The sequence below is a fragment of the Pezoporus occidentalis genome, unplaced genomic scaffold, assembly GCF_034315485.1.
Source record: "Pezoporus occidentalis ecotype Australia unplaced genomic scaffold, CSIRO_AGI_Poc_V1 ctg8, whole genome shotgun sequence".
In the NCBI taxonomy this organism is placed as follows: Eukaryota; Metazoa; Chordata; class Aves; order Psittaciformes; family Psittacidae; genus Pezoporus; species Pezoporus occidentalis.
Window position 1 is genome coordinate 4899829 of NW_026916158.1, and position 16458 is coordinate 4916286.

Genomic DNA, 16458 nt, shown 5'->3' on the forward strand with positions numbered 1-16458 from the left:
TAGACTGAGGGATTTAATCCTTCGTGTCAGCTGCAGACTTCTTCTTTTTTATATTCTTTCTAGGTTAAAGTATTGCTATTTGTAACCATGGTTAACCTTGAAAGCCACCCAGGAACCTGAAATTTGCAGAAATTAGTTACATACCCTTTGGGATTTCATTGGGAGACGGGGAACAAACCATTGTGCTGTTGACTACACTGATTCAATTTGGCTATTCAGATCTTGCTCCATGTTAAAATGGCTTTAATTCCAGAATACTTGCATGAGAGCTATTCCTGAAGGGCTGTGGCTAGCTTGAGATAGCAACGCTATCAATACACATGCCAACTCAAGATAGTCTGTGCAGCTGATAACCATGTTGTGCTCTGTACTGCTGGCTGCTGGAGCAATGGTTCATGGTTGGTTAAGCTGAAATGCTGGTGTGTCATTTGACTAACCATTTTTGGCCTGTCACCTATTTAAACTTATTAGTAATGGGTGCTTTCACTGGGGGCTTACTTTTCTAGTTCATTGGAGATACAAGTATGATTGGATTTAGCTGTGTTTCTGGGGGATCCCCCAAGTTCTTGGAGTCCCTAGAGCTGAATTTATTAACAGGTTTTCTCTGGCAGTGTCTTTTGACATTTGTCATACTACATGAGAGGCAGATTGTATTTGTGGTGTGAATTTTAATAATTCTTGCAACATCCAATATAAGAAATCTAAACCAGATTTAAATACTAAAGATGCTTTTGAAAGGTATAGTAGTGCTGAATACCTTGAGTGTGACAAGGAGCAAAAAGTTTTTATGATGTTTAGACATGTGAAAAGGTATATAGATGTCAATTAGCAAGTCCTGTGTCAAGGATCCCTTGTAAATAGATTTCTAAAAACTTTTTTACAAATCTAAGAAGAAGAGTTACTTGTTGGTTACTACTGTGAGATTAAGGTTCTGTGTCATGCATGTAGATGATGAAAATTTTATCCATAAAGAATAAAATCTTAAAGATCATCTAAACCCAACATTTTAACATGCAGAAGCAGTATTTTTTCCATACTTGTGCTTTTTTTTGCATGTGTTTTCTGAAGTTCATTAGTTCCTATCACAGTGGCAAAACTTAATATAGTGGAAAATGCTTTGTTGTTGAATTTGCCCAAAATAAATATTCCTATTTGCAACATGATCACATAGGAAAGCATCAGCAACTGCCTTGCATGGTAAAGTCTGAACTTGTAATAAAGCACTGAAGTGACTGGGCAGAGTTAACAACACGCTGGTCTACACAGAAGTGTGGTGGAAATGATGTGTGGTTTCTTGTCCTAGGAGACTGAAAATACTGGAAATGGGGAGTTGGAACATGCTTTAAGAACTGCATCACCATTTTAAAAATAGGTTTTGAAGGGAGAGAACACAAGGCAAAAAGGTCACTTATAATAGATTTTTTTTTAATATGTCTGTTTCTATTGAACATATAGTGGAGTTTATTTGGTGTAAAAAATCTCTGTGAGCCAAATCTGGATGAAATAAAGAGGTAAAGGAGCGACCTTTTTCTAAATGTGGATTAGAGCATACAATGTTATTTGTATTATATACCATCATATGTGGGTATCTTGGGAGATTGTGCATATTTTGACTTTTAAAAAAGCATAGAATCATAGAATGGTTAGGTTTGGAAAGGACCTTATGATCATCTAGTTCCAGCCTCCTTGCTATGGGCAGGGAAGCTTCACCCTAAACCATGTCACCCAAGGCTCTCTCCATCCTGGCCTTGAACACAGTCAGGGATGGAGCATTTACCACTTCTTTGGGCAACCTGTTCCAGTGCCTCAGCACCCTCACAGTGAAGAACTTCTTCCTTATGTCTAACCTGAACTTCTCCTGTTTTAAGTTTAAATCCATTACCCCTTGTCCTATCGCCTACAATCCCTGATGAAGAATCCCTCTCTGGTACCCTTGCAGGCCCCCTTCAGGTACTGGAAGGCTGCTATAAGGTCTCCTGTGCAGTCACCCAGCCAATTCTTCATCTGCCAGCTGATCCATCCATCAAATTTATGTCTCTCTGGTTTAGAGACAGTGTTGAACAAGTCCAGGAAGATGATAACTGCTCTGCTGTTGTCCGTCAGTTTTGTAGCCCCATTGTAGAAGGCCACCAGATTGGTCAGGCAGGATTTGCCCTTGGTGAAGCCATGTTGGCTGTCGCCAGCCACCTTGTTGTTTTTCATGTGCCCTCGCATGCTTTCCAGGAGAATCTGCTCTGTGACCCTGCCAGCCACAGACACTTACTGTCCCGGGTCTTCCATTTTCCCCTTCTTGAAAATGGGGGTTATATTTCCCTTTTTTCCAGTCATCAGGAGCTTCACCTGACTGTCATGATTTTTCCAATATGATGGATAGTGGCTTAGCAACTTCAGTTGCTGGTTCTCTCAGGATGCACAGATGTATTTCATCAGGTCCCATGGATTTGTGCACATTCAGGTTCCTTAAATGACTAATGAACAAAACATTATAATTACTGCAGCCCTGTAATGTATTTTCAGAATTACACTGGTGCATCATCTAACACATAAGAAATCAGTTCATAAAGTAGTAAATGAGTGTTCTTCATCATGCTACAGATGATATGTGCAAGTCTTGGACATGTGCTCCTTCAATGACTGCTTAGGAGAGACCAGTAAATACAACAAGAGTTATCAGCATGGGATTCAGTGAGTTCCTGAGTTTCACACTCATCATTTCCTAGCAAAGAGAAATAATTCAGTGGTTCCTCACTGTGGGGAGACTGTAGAGCATGAAGGTGCTGGAATTTTTCTAGCTCTGTATGCACTGAATTCTACCTTTAGGTAGCTCAAGTTACAACGTTTAGAAGCACACAAGAGGTTTGTACTTGAAAGTGCCACTTGTGTGTGTGAAGAGAGGATATGAAGTTTACGAAGAAATAGCGCCTTCAGCTTCCTTATTGAATATTTTGTAAATAACAGTACATCTCTATTTTGCTACATGATAAATTTTAGGGTATATTTATTAACCAGGAAAAAGGAGAATTTGTATAATGCCAGAGTGTTTTAATGTGTTCTTTTTAATAATTGCAAACTCATAAGTGCATTTTGCCCTGCTGGTGTCATCATGATGAATTGAGTACGGCTCAGGCTTGTGCCTAGAGCCTGCAAAAGTCCTAACAGGGCCTGTGGGACCTAGGTCCTGCACTCACCGTCTATACAGCAGTGCACTTCTGTACCTAAAAAAAAAATATCACTGACAGATCTTATCACAGCCTCAGAAAGCAAATCAGCATGCTGCCTTTGAGAAATAATCTCTTGCTGTTAGATTCTTATGCAAAGTATGTTGCAGCCAGGTCCTTCCCAATAGGATGCATGCTTTCTGCTACTGACGAGCGATAGCTCAAGCCCCATCTTGATGTATTAAAATTGTGGTGGTTCTAGTTTTGACAAGTTTTTTTCTATTAACATGATTGAATGCTAAGATTAATTATTAATAAGCAGGAGAAATTTGTTCACAGAGACAGTTCAGAAGAGTGAATTATGAGGTGCAAAACTCTGAGGTTAATGCTCAACCTTCTTCCAAACTCCCGATAAAATGAACTTTGTTCCAGTGAAACGAAATCCTTATCTGGAAGCGGATGAAACAGCAGTCAGTGAAAAATGCAAAAGGCAACATGAAATCTGCAATTTTGCTTCCATGATAATTTTCATGTATATTTAATTTAAAATATTTTAATATTTAATAGGTAAAATTAAAATTTGAAGTTATGTTTTATAAAGTTACCATGGTTTTTGGCACCTGAGAACAGTACCATATAATTCAGTAATGGACTTGAGAGGTGTTTGCTGACATGACAGCTCCAGTTTAAGTCTATGCATGCCTCTGTGCATGGCTAACTTTTCTCAGGAAAGTAAAAGTAGTTCATCTCCCTCAGTGCAGGCTTCTGTATTAGGCATGTATTTTCAGTTCTTTCTCTGCTTATTGTATGAACAGTTTATATGTTACAGTTCTTGAGGTTTTCCAGTTTCAGTGCTCAAAACCATCTGCAATTACAGGGAGTAGTTCCTCTGTTACACCCTTGTGTGGTTCCAACATGGAATCCCTGCACAACATCACGTACAAAGGCCATATTTACTTGTTTGCTAGGGAAAGAGATCAATCAGTTGTTGTATAGCTGAACTTCTTGTGGACAGCACAGTTGCATATAAGATATTAAAGTAATGCTTAGATACTATTTTATTGTAACCTGGTTATGGTATTAATAAACTGTCAGAGAACTGCATTTGTGTTTAGTACCCTCTATTGCATGGTAGAGATAAGAAAAATGGTGTGATGAACATTTCTTTGTTTTTTGTTTTTTTGGTTGTTTTTTTTCCTTTAATGGGTGGTCATTTATTTGTTCACACTATATGCTCAAGTTAAAACTTTCAACTGCTTGGGTATAGAAAGTTACTATCCATTTTGTGACCACTGGTTAAAAGCAAGAATAAATTATTTTTTCATGCCTCTGCTTACCTCCCCTTTATAATTTAATGTGAGATTTGTAAGCTTGATCTGTAAAATGATTCTGGGCATAACTACAAATACTTAATCTCTTTCAGTCCAGACTCAGCCAAAATTTCTTACTGAAATCCACAGGGGTTCTGCTTTATTATCTTGAATTTTGAAAGCTTTGTGGTTACTTATTGAAGAAGGTTAATATATTTTGTGCACATGCATACAGGACAAGGTTTTATGTTCTGGAGCATTGTGTGGCCACATAGTAGTGAAACTCGGATGGGGCCAGAGGGTGAACTCAAGCTAGTCCTTTCATACCAAGAAACCAATTTTCTCTTCTGTTTTTGACTGCCTTTTGCACTTGACTCTGCTTTTAAGACTGAAAAACGGGAAGGTGGCTATCCAGAATAAAATCTGGGATATGCTTTTTTGGCCATGACTGTATTTTGAAGGATTCTCTAGTAAGTGAACGAGGTGAGTATAGGAGGGATAAAGGTCACTTGCTGCTCTAGGTCACTGGGCTCTGTGGATTTGGAGGTCTGGGAGTCCCTCATCAGAGGAATGATATGAAAAAAGAGATTTCATGTTTGGCAAGGAAGAATAAATGAAAAGGTGGGCTTAATCAGATTGTGACTGGTTTAGAATTAAGAGGAAAAATTAGGTTTACATTTGCATTCAGAGATGTAATAACAGTTGGCTTCATCTGGAAGACACTTGTCTAGTTCAAAAAAAATGCAAACACAGAAAATGAAATTTATTTTTATTGTGTTAGGGAAACACAATGTATTGTCCTCATATAATTGTTTGGTCTCTACCTGGTTTTTACTGTACCTGCAAAGTATAGAAAACAAGAAAATTTCTGCTCAGGAAGTATACTCAAACATAAACCTTGGAGAACTTCGATTTGATTTGCAGGTGCAAGTTTGTAGTACTGTTGTAAAAACTCGCCTATAAATTTGCCTTGGCACCATTTATTTTTTAAGGAATTATCAAATTACTCATAACTGTATTTTATTCTTTTTTTTAACTGAATCAGTGCAAGTTCACTGACTTCTAAGAAGTTATTCCTGAGTTTTGCTGCTCTGACAGTACTGAGTATTACTGCTATGACAGATTACATAAACTGTAGTTACTGTAAATGAACTGGTAGCTGGACTAGTGGCTCTGGGAAATGAAATCTTGGTTTCTCTCAAAGATAAATTCTGAAGTGCTTGAGACAAGGCAGTCATCTTTCTGTCATTGTTTTCCAGACCTGATCCAGAGATTTACCTTTGCTGGAGCAAAATTTATCTGGGGTATCTTCATAATACATCTTTTATTTCTGCCAAGATAATAAAGATAGATAACAATTAATGTAAGATTTGAAAAGACTGTCAACTTACATGAGACTGATAGAGACCTTCACAAAGAACCTCTTGGTTGATTGTCAGCGATAACTTTAATTTGCTGTCAGATTGGGCCACATGCTAACCTGCAATCAAAGAAGTGAATGATTCTATCATGGCATATGAAGACTATTAAATAGTCTTGTCTTAACTTGAGCAGTCTATGCTGAATGAGAATACAAAAAAGACAATTATTAAGAAGTTTGTGGATGATATTACGTGCAATGAGTTTCAGACTATGCATTTTATACATATTCCATGCCAAATGTATAAATGCTCAGCTTCTTTGTAGGAATGCACACTGACTTGCCTATTGGACAGAATGCAACATGCTGAAATGAAAATGAGCAACTCCTTGATATGAGCCGGTTCTAGAGTTTCATGGAGCTGAAAATATTGTAGTGAAACCTTTATCATTGACGGTATTTTCCAGCCTTCACTGTACCTACTGACCCTGCCATCTCCAGGCAACTCAGGATGCACTCCCTCATCCAGGTTTAAAGTGGGCCCTGCTGGGGCTCAGAGGGCTGTGTACCATGTAGTCTGCAAAGATTCTTTCTTCTGATCTAAACTCTTGTGAAATGCAGTGTCTTCCATGAGTCTATGAGTCTTAAATTCAAACAAACATGGTGATTGCTCTTTTTATTACTTTTAGTACAATTAGTATGTTTGTTTGCTGGCGACTACTTTTTTATTTTCTCATGCTATTCTTTTTGTTGTCAGCAGTAGTAGTTAACATGTTATAATTCAAGTCCCACTCTGGGCAGGCTTCTTCCTGTATTCACTGGGAAAGTACGCTGGCTGCAAAGATAGGATGTTAATCTTCACAGTTCATGTGAATTGTAGGACAGTGGATGAGATTAGTTATGTTCTGATGTTTCTCTCAATGCCAGCATTTAATGACACATTGAACTTTTTTCTTTGTGCTAAATATCACCAAAATAACATGTTTGTTTTTTCTGCCTTCTTACGGTGATGACAGTAGACTGAGTGCAACTGTCTTGCCTTCTCCACCTTCTCCTGTTCCTTTGTGTGCAAGTCACCAGAACATTCTGATAAGGTCCGCTTGCTCTCTGAGCCTGTACTTCCAAGCTAACCTCATTTTATCAGTTCTCTGGAATGGAAAGAGGAAGAAAATCTGGCTGTGCTTATTTGCAAGTGTCTTTTAAACCAAAAGATCTTCAAATACTGCCCCTTCTGGAATGAGTAAGAATAGAAAATGAGCATCCAGTTTTTCATGGATCCCAGAGTTTTGATCTGTTATTGTTCAATGATAAATTACTGCTTTTTTCCTCAAGGTATAGTTAGCAGAATATATCATCTGCAAAAATATATTTTAATTTGTATAAGTGTTAAGGGAATGAACATTTTCTTGGTAGTCAGTGACACCAATCTGATTCTCCTCCTAAATGCAATCAGACAGGTTTTATTCTCTCCCCTCCTGCCTCCCACCTCCAAGAAATTTACAGGTAGTCAGGGGTAAAGTTTCCAAAAAAGGTAATGGCAGAAATTTCTTCATTTTTTTTCCCCCATAATGTCAGTTGAGCCCCAACAACTTGTTTTTTAACTATCAGATGTTCAGTTTTGGTTTTGGCAGAGCTGGACAGATCCATGTTTCTTTATCAGGACTATTAACTTTTTAAATTTGCATTTTGGTGTAGGTATGTTATAGATAATCTATCTGAGAACTGCAACTAATGCACATTAACATTATGGCCTGCCTTTTTTTTTTTTCTATAAATCATTCTTATTTTCTTTTGCTTTTTAAAATTGAAGCAAAGGCTGATGTAGTGCTTCTGCCATCCTTTGGTTTTGTAAAATATTTGCTGATTCAAATATTTATTTACTTGTGACAGTGAGTCACCAGTAGACAAATAGATCATTTACTCTGCTTGCTGTGAGTTAGCAGTTAGTGTTGAAAGCTTATAAAGGGACTCATTTTTAACAGTTACATATCATTGTAGTACTTTTGGGGACAGAAGACTGTATTAGAGTGGTTATGTACAGCTAATAGAAGAAAGTTGTGCTGTAAAGTGGTAGTAATGTGCTATGTGGTATTCTTTTTGCGCAAGTAACAAAAGAAGGGAATTGGATTCAATTGTCTGTTACTCCTATATGGTTCCATTCATTTCATTACAACTGTGGGAATAAGTCCCAAGTTGTTGAAAAACACTGTTTAAAATGTATTTATTAACTGTATGATAACTGTGCTTGAAAAAAAAAAACCAAACAGGTCTGAACCACTGCTGTAATGAAAACGTTCAAAAGGTAAATTTTAGAGGCAAAGAAAAACTTGCAGGTCAGCCTTCTACTCCTTTGACATGGGCACCTGTGGTTGCTGTGGCTTAGAGTCCAGCACGAAGGTGGGTCATATCCTGAGCAGGCAGGAGGCCAACGAGTGCACAGCTGTACAGGGATGGAAAGCTCCCCATGCTTCCTAGGGCAGCTATCCTCCTCCTCCTCTCCTGCGGATAGGTGATGGTGGTAAGAGATACGGGTTGGTTCTCCTGTGCCTTATTATGGGGCTATTTTTGTCAAAATACATATATGAAACTTGAAGCAATTAAAATGAGGAGATTATTCAGATGTTAAGAAATGTGCCGAACACTTACCTTGAGCTGGCTGCATCTCTGTGTGCTTCCAGGTGACTGCAGGAATCATGCCCAAATGACTGCAGCTTCCGCTACAGGTGGTGTGGGAATGGGCCAAGCTGGCTGGGGAGCAGGCAGTCTGGCTGCCAACTGCAAGGGTGAGGCTGTGAGAGTGGGAAATCCCATAAATGGAATGGGGAAAACCCCACCAGGTCAGCCTCATCAGATGAGGCTTCTGGTTTCATTCCCCCTTTCTCTGGGTGGGAAGTGCTGTGGAGACAGAGCGAAACCCCTGCAAGAGGCAGTGTTCCTTCTCCTTGGCTGTGAGATGCTAGTGTATGGCTGGGACAGGGGCTGTCTGTTGACTGTGAAACAAGCTGTGATGAAAGAATGATTTTTCTCCACTTTGTACTTATTGTCTATCTTGAGTTGAATACTCTTGTACATAACCATGAGCATATATCTGATCTGATCCCTTTTCCCCCATTACAGATACTCGACTTCTGAAATGTCGTAATCTCATTGAAATAAGTGTAATTGAAGCGACAAACTTTAATTTGCACTTTTAATAGGAGGAGGGTGCACAATGTGTTTGTGAGTCCTGATAACAGTGAACTTTTCTTTCCTGGTCCCAAATTTAGAATCTTTTTTGGTGTCAGATTTGAAGTAGAATGCTAAAATTTGTCACCTGTACTATAACTGAAAAACCCATTATGTGCTGTTTCAGCACACTGAAAGACCAAGGAGGAGGAAGTATGAAAAACCTTTTCGATCTGTTTGAGGCAAATACATATATAGGGTGTTGTGACATTGTCTCCTTCCATCCTATTCTGTAAGACAATTGCTTGCAGGTATCCTGAGGGGCATTAGGAGTGAGAGGGGAACAGAGGAGAGCTGGTGCTCTGGCATGACCCAGACACCCAACCAGGATTTATCACGTCCTTCCCATCCCATCTTGTGATCAACAGTGTTCTAGTCCTGAAATCTGTTCGTTTATTTTTGTTTGGTTTTTTTTGTTTGTTTTTTATTTTGCTTTGTTTTTTGTTTGTTTGTTTGTTTGTTTGTTTTTCTGAAAGGAAGGGGGGAAGTACAGAAAATAAATGTTTTCTCTGGCATGTTGTGGGAGCATGGAAACCTGGCTCTAGCCCAGAGCTTCCTGCACTCTCCCTAAATCTTCCTTAAGAAAAATGTAGGAAAATAATCATACTGATTTGGCATTTTTTATCTTTTTGATGCTAATGTCATTGCCTGAGTACATAGAAGTAACATTTGGTGGAAACATTTTGTGTGAAAAGTTTCTCTTTAGCTCTTTAAAATGCCATTGTCAAGCAACAGAGGCCTAAATTCCAGTTGGTGTAAAAATAAGGTACAGGAATGTATTTTACATGTGTATTTTTTATTAGTATTTGCAGAGCGCCATTAACTAATTCAGCAATGCAGAAGTATGCTTCCATGATAATGAGTGTGAAACTGAGGTTGAAGGGAAACAAGAGTGATTAATTGGGATCCATCTTTTGCAAATGTCTGAAATTAAGAAATAGATAAACAATCTGAATGGAAAACAATTATGGTAACTGTAACCAAATATTTAGTATTTGCTGTTGATTGACTTGAGGGAATTTCCTCTTCAGCTTAAATGAGCTCTCCATTACTCTTCCCCACACATCCCTGCAGCTGTGTGTAGAACCTGTGCAACTCATTGTGGTACCTAGTTTTCATCATACATTTTAGATATCACAGCCCCTAAGCTGGGTACCAAAGCTGAACTTTAAACTGAGATTTTCATAATGGGCTATGTTTTTTTGGAGGATGAACGAGTTCAGTGTTGCATCTGTGAATGAGCACTGGGTTCTTAAGATACTTATATCACATTGCATATGAGCTGATATTGGACATATAAATTTCCACATTATTTTACAAATATTATGAATACTATTTTGAAAGAGTTGCTCAAGTGACTCATACAGTGGCCAGAAGATTAAATTCTTTCTATTTGGAGATCTGATACCTCAGTGTGAAATACGTGATTATGATCTTCAAAAAGACTTTCAGCATATTTTTAATTTAAAGCTGAAACATAAGTTAGAGGTTGTTTAGTAGTGCAAATAATACTTTCTGATTATTTTCGTAAACTCTGTAGAATAAGAACCCTCACAGTGGAACTTAAAAACAAGCAAGATGATTTAAAAAATGTGAAAGAAGATTTGAGGTATTTCCAAGAGGAAAAGGAAGCTGCCTATAAACAATCACAAGTGCTCAGGTAAGAACCCAAAAAGAAATGCTGATATTGTGCTTCCTGTGAACACTGATAATCAGTCAAGAGGTTTCAGGGGAGATGCAGGCACAGGCAGAGAGAGTATTGTGAGTGAGAGGAGCGTTTATAACCTTCCTAGTATTTTTTACTTTTTCCAGAATATAGTGAGATGCTGTAATGTTAGCAAAGGTAACCAGAAAATACCACTGCTAACTGGTGATCTTATTAGCAAGAGGATAAGTTTTTCACAAATTTAAAGGCATTAACACTTAAAAGGAAGTGTGTACCACTTGCTTGCAATGCATTGGAAATACTGTATTTCCTATAGACATTGTTTATAAAGAGTCAACATAAACTTGACATAGAATCATTTAAACATGATTACTCTGATTTCTCAATAAAAAGTGGTTGTACAATTGTCTGTACAGTTGTCTTCATTTATATATATACATTCTACATTAATATTTACAAGGGAGAAACTTATTATAAATATATTCAATATACAACAAATTGTTGTAAACCAATATAGTATAAATTATCACATAACATAAAAGTACTTGTCAAGTTTACCTTAGTTCCCAAGTCTACTAATAGTATTTTGTCATTTTAAAAATGTATGGTATTATTTTTCTGTCTTGCAGAAATACATTGGAACACCATTGCTCAACTCTGAACAAGGCAGTTTCACTGTTTCCTTTTATTAGAAGTGAACTAGACAGTATTAAAGAAGTCATCTCCAGTAATCTGGAGAACTGGGCTGCCATGAAAGAAGAAATCTTTATACAAATAAAAACAGTTAGCAAAGAAGCTTTGACAGGTAAATCATCTTGCTATAATTTGGGGTCAGATAAAATATTTTTTTTGTTAGTTGAGTGTAGCAGAGTAAGTTAGAAGGTAAAATTAATTAGATAATTCCTAATTTTGACAGTAACTTGTCCAGATACAAAGTAATGGAAGACCCCATCTGCTGCTGTGGCACCACGTGAACTGCGTTGAACTCAGTCCAGTTCCTATTGTCTTAGTGTGCTGAACCTATTGTTAGGTACTGACCCAAGTCAGATTGAAACTGAAGTAATATTAGTACTTTCCATTATTTGAAACATAAGTAATATACTTACTATGAGTATATAGATGTGATTGCAACACAAAGACTTGGAGATATTTTAATTTGCCCTACTTTTACTGTTGCCAGTTTTTTGCACATGCTCACATATACACATGATGCTACATGACAGCAGTATAATATTTTGTGGAGCTGCTTGAGGATCCTGCAATACTGCCACCCTGCTGCGTGGGCAGGCTGCACCTCTTCTGTTGACCAGCCTACTGGTTTACACGTCTGATTGCCTTGAATACATGAGCTACTGTATATGAACAAACCTGCACCCAACATGTGGCAACTGCTCCCTCCTTCCGTTTCTGAATAAGAACAAGTAATACTCAAATACAGCTGTCTTTATCTGGGGGTTCTTTGGGATTGAAAGGGGCATGGAGCAGCCTGTGGGCTGAGAATAATTCACTTGGCCCACATACTGCTTCCTGCTCAAACAAGGGCAGCCTTCAGCAAAAGAGAAGCTGAGAGCAAGTCACAACTGACGGTTTGTTCCTGAAGGTCATGCCCAGCCCTCAGGCTGGCAGTCAGACTTGAAAACTCAGATTCATCCTTAAATACCACTTTTGCTCTGCCTCAGTTAAGAGATTAGTTTTGCTGAAAAAGCGTGCAGTAGTGTAATTAGAAACTCTTAACGTCCAGTGCATCCAAACTGGTTCCTCTGCTGACTTCAGCAGCTTTAATGGCCTTTAGACCTATTTTTCATATATGTATTCCCTACCTTACAGTTTTTCAGTGTGTATAAGTTGATGGGTTGCTATTTCCTGTGGAGTTTAGTTTTATCAGGGTTATAAGATAGTGAAGAAGTAGGTGAGCTGATATCATGTTTTCTGTCCTTTTGAGAAGGAATATAAGGGCAAGGTAGGTGATGTGCATCTCCCAAATCACTCTGCTGGAGAAACTGTGTTAACTCCCATGAAAATTCACAGCTTAAGTGAAACCTGCATGCGCAGAGTATCTTAGAAAATATGTAGCTTCATTTTAAATAATAGCTCCCCAGTAGCCTATGCTTCCTGTGAAAATAGAAGTAATTTTTAACGTTTTCAATGACTGCTTTGTTCAGACTGGGAAGAAGTGGGGCAGCTGTGCCACAGGAGCAAGTAGGCACGCATCCTGTTGAGGCTGCGCCTGAGTTGGAATAGAGAGGTCAGGGCGTCCTGAGCCCAGGCAGCAGAGAGCCCAGAAGGCAGGGCTCTTGCCTGCTGAAGATGAGCGTGGCCAGAAAATCACTTTTTTAGTATTCAGGTTTTATAAGAACAATTAATTTAAATGTCAGTGTCTGTATTGCGTATTTTGATACATGGCTTCATCTCCTAATTAGGCTGAGGACAGAAAGTATTGTATGTCCCTAAGGATTCCTCTCTTCCTGTGCTCATTCTCTGCCTACTTCTACCTAATAAAGGGAATGTGAACATGTGTTTCTGCAGGCATTTTCAGGTTCAAAGGGATTCATAACATTTTAAGGCTTCTTTTCTGTAATATTCCTTGTTTAACTTGTTGTAATGCTGCAAACATATCGAATATCTATATAAAAGCAGAAGTGCAGTCTTTCAGGTTCTTTAAGGGTTATATGTGCCACGCATGTTGTGTATCGCCAGCTCCATTCAGCATATCCTACTGAGAATAGTGCCATGCTGTGAATATTATATAATCCTTAAATCTAGCTTTCTAGATCAAACCAATTTAGTCTTTTTTTGAGGGGGTTTTGGTTTTCTTTTTCTTTTTTTGCCTGTGAATGCCATTTAAAAGTTTTTATGTTGTTTTATGAGTCGCTCATTATCAACATATGATAACATATTAATGTATAATAAATTTTTGTGTATTGTAGCTTACTCTTTCTGCAACAAGGTTTTCAGAACTTTTCCATTCAGATTTTGGGGAGAAAAATGTTACGTGAGGTGCTACTCCTTATGCCTAGACCAGTTTGGTTAGTTTGAAGACAGTTTGCAAGAAGTCTTGTATGTGTACGTTGTTTAACTTTGGTTAATTAAGGGCAAGTAGAAAGAAGTATAAGAAAATCTTCTGGTATTTACATCATTTAGTCTAACAGTAAATCAATTTAAGTGTGGAATTGTTGGGAAAGACTGTAGATAATGAAAATATTTGCATGACACAGACAGTTTTATATGCTGCATATGGGCAGCATACAAAACATAATAGCTGACTTGACAATAGAATTAGCCTTAATCTGACTGGAATATTGTCATTATTAATGTAAATAAAAGTTGTGTAAGTTCTTTGGACAATGGAACATTTAGGGCTCTAGTTGAAGAAGGCATAGAATAGAATTGCAACTACTTCTGGAGATGTTGAAATGCAGTCATTGAGAATAACTGAACTCAGGAAAACACATGAAAATATAGGAGACCTACTACACTTCATCCACAATTTAGTTGTTTACCTTGCAGTAAAAACCTCCCAGGAAACTTCCTTGGGTCTTCTGCTCTCCCATGTTGAAAGATAGAGACAAAACCTATATTTCATATAATAAAGATACACTTTGTGATTACTTTAACAGCAGTTGTCATCTAAGGAATGAGAAAATAAAATGTATTACATGTGCCCAAACATCATTTGAACCAGAAGTTTCAAACCGAGCTTTAGCAGAGGCTACCCCCCTTGATATTTTCTCAATTTAATTTCAATGAGTCTGCAATTGGTTTTGTATGTCAACAATGATTTGTGTATCTTCTGAAGATAGAAGGCTTGAATCCAAATATTTATGTCACCTATTACTTCATGTGGATTATATATATGTATTTTATTTGATTGAGATCTTAGAAGAAATACATATTATCGCTGAGAATAAATATTTTATTATTTCTCAATAATATGTGTTTGGCTAAGTAGGAGTTATCTGTATTGCACAAAGCGCTTTTTTTGGTGCTCTACGTTCTCAGCAGAAGTGTTGATCCTTACCCATGCTGAAGTCCTGAAGTTGAAAATCAGGTGTAATACTTATTAGTGAAGAAGGTACATTTGACAACAGCCTATATGTTTTTTTTATCTCCTCAGAAATACCCAAATTGAATCAAAGATTAGCAAAGTCCCAGAGAGAGAATGAATGCCTCCAAGAAAAGGTAAAACATCTGACATTGGTGGCTGACACAGCTGAGCTGAAAAGTCAACAGCTTCAAACTTCACTTCAGCAAGGGAATGAGCTACAAAGTAGATGCCGTGAGCTGCAAAAGGAAACATTAGGTAAGAAAATTTTGATTTTTAAAGCAAACTTCCAAGTAAAATGAAATTAAAAACATTTTTTTAAAAGCTTACCGAAAGTGTGGCTGTTACTGTGAAAGCACTCAGGAGCCCAACACAGACCCTAATGAAATGTGGGTGTTGTGCAGTCAGACAGGCAGTATGTCATTCTGAGGAGTCTGTTACCCTGCTGGGAACACGTGTCAGCTGAGTGGGAGGGGGAAAATGAAGGAAGGGAGGAAAACAGTGAAGATGTTGGTAATGTAGTTATGCTGTTAATTGTCAGTCTTATGTAAAACATCAGGGAGAAGGCTCTGAGATTAAAATGAAAAGAAATGCTCTCATTTTGAGTGGAAGGCCAGGAAGGATTTTAGGCTATCATCAACAGAACTGAAAAGTCACTCAGGCTAAGCCAATATCTTTTTCTCATGGATTTATTAAACTTGAGGCTATGTAATGATTTGCCCTTTATAATGTGTCTCAAGAATCTAGGGAGTCCTCTTGAGAAACTGTAAAAGAGCAGTGATAGCACTTGAAATTTTAATATCTTCAGAGCTCTTTTGAGACAATGACTCATTACAAAAGGATTATTTGTATTAGTATCTCTTGAATCTCTTCTTTTTAATGCTGCATTGCATTCATAGGGCTGGCCTAGAGACATTTTAAGAGCGTGAAAACTTACAGAGGTTGTGATGTTCTGAGTCATCACACTGGCACAGCAATAACTGTGCTGCCTTATGCACAGTATATAATGTCAAATTTAAAGCAGTAGGTCTCAGTGCTAGTCATGGTGAAGGAATTTGACTGATGCTTCAATAACAGTGATAATAACAAATGTGAGACTGCAGATACCATCCAATGAGTTGTCAACCTGTGTGGCTGAGAACAGTCTTTATTTCTCTCACTGTATAACAGTACTGTTAAGAAAGTTCCAGCAGCGATGCGTTTGAATGGTAGAAATGAGTACATAATTCGGCATAATTTTCCAGACAGTGTCCATATAAGAAACAGACTTAATATGTCTTTGTTTTTGTGGTATTTATTTAAAAAAAGAAACTTTGAATGGAAGAAAGTCAATTACATTTTGCTCTGAAAATATTATTCTATGGACTATTCACAGCATCCACTTTTGTCTCTCTTTTTTTTTTTTTTCTTGGGGACCTGCTAAGTGTTCCGGTATCTCAAAAACTTGCCCATGGCATTTTTCAGTAGGTTAATTGTCTGATTGTAGCTACCTCTTCTTACCTAGTTCTCTGTTCAGAGTAAACTCTGGCAGGTAAGATTTGGGGATTGCCTTAAAAGTGTTAAGCTGGCAGTCATAAGCTGCATTATCTCTTTCTGAAGATCTGAATAAATGGAAAGAAATGCATCAATTCTGTTTAAAAAGAAAATTTAAAGACAATCTTGACCACACTGTTGGACAGTTGTGAAATTTTTTACCT

The 16458-nt window shown here is 37.7% G+C and overlaps 1 protein-coding gene across 6 annotated transcripts in view; it reads left to right on the forward strand.

Annotated features, from left to right (window-relative positions):
- Window positions 1-16458, forward strand: part of LEKR1 (leucine, glutamate and lysine rich 1) — a 63135-nt gene that overhangs the window by 14943 nt on the left and 31734 nt on the right. For all 6 annotated transcript variants that reach the window (XM_062603053.1, XM_062603055.1, XM_062603057.1 and 3 more), the window contains 3 exons: window positions 10594-10713; window positions 11349-11524; window positions 14834-15019. In XM_062603053.1, coding sequence (XP_062459037.1) covers window positions 10594-10713; window positions 11349-11524; window positions 14834-15019 — 482 coding nt within the window. The remainder of the gene's footprint in view (window positions 1-10593; window positions 10714-11348; window positions 11525-14833; window positions 15020-16458) is intronic.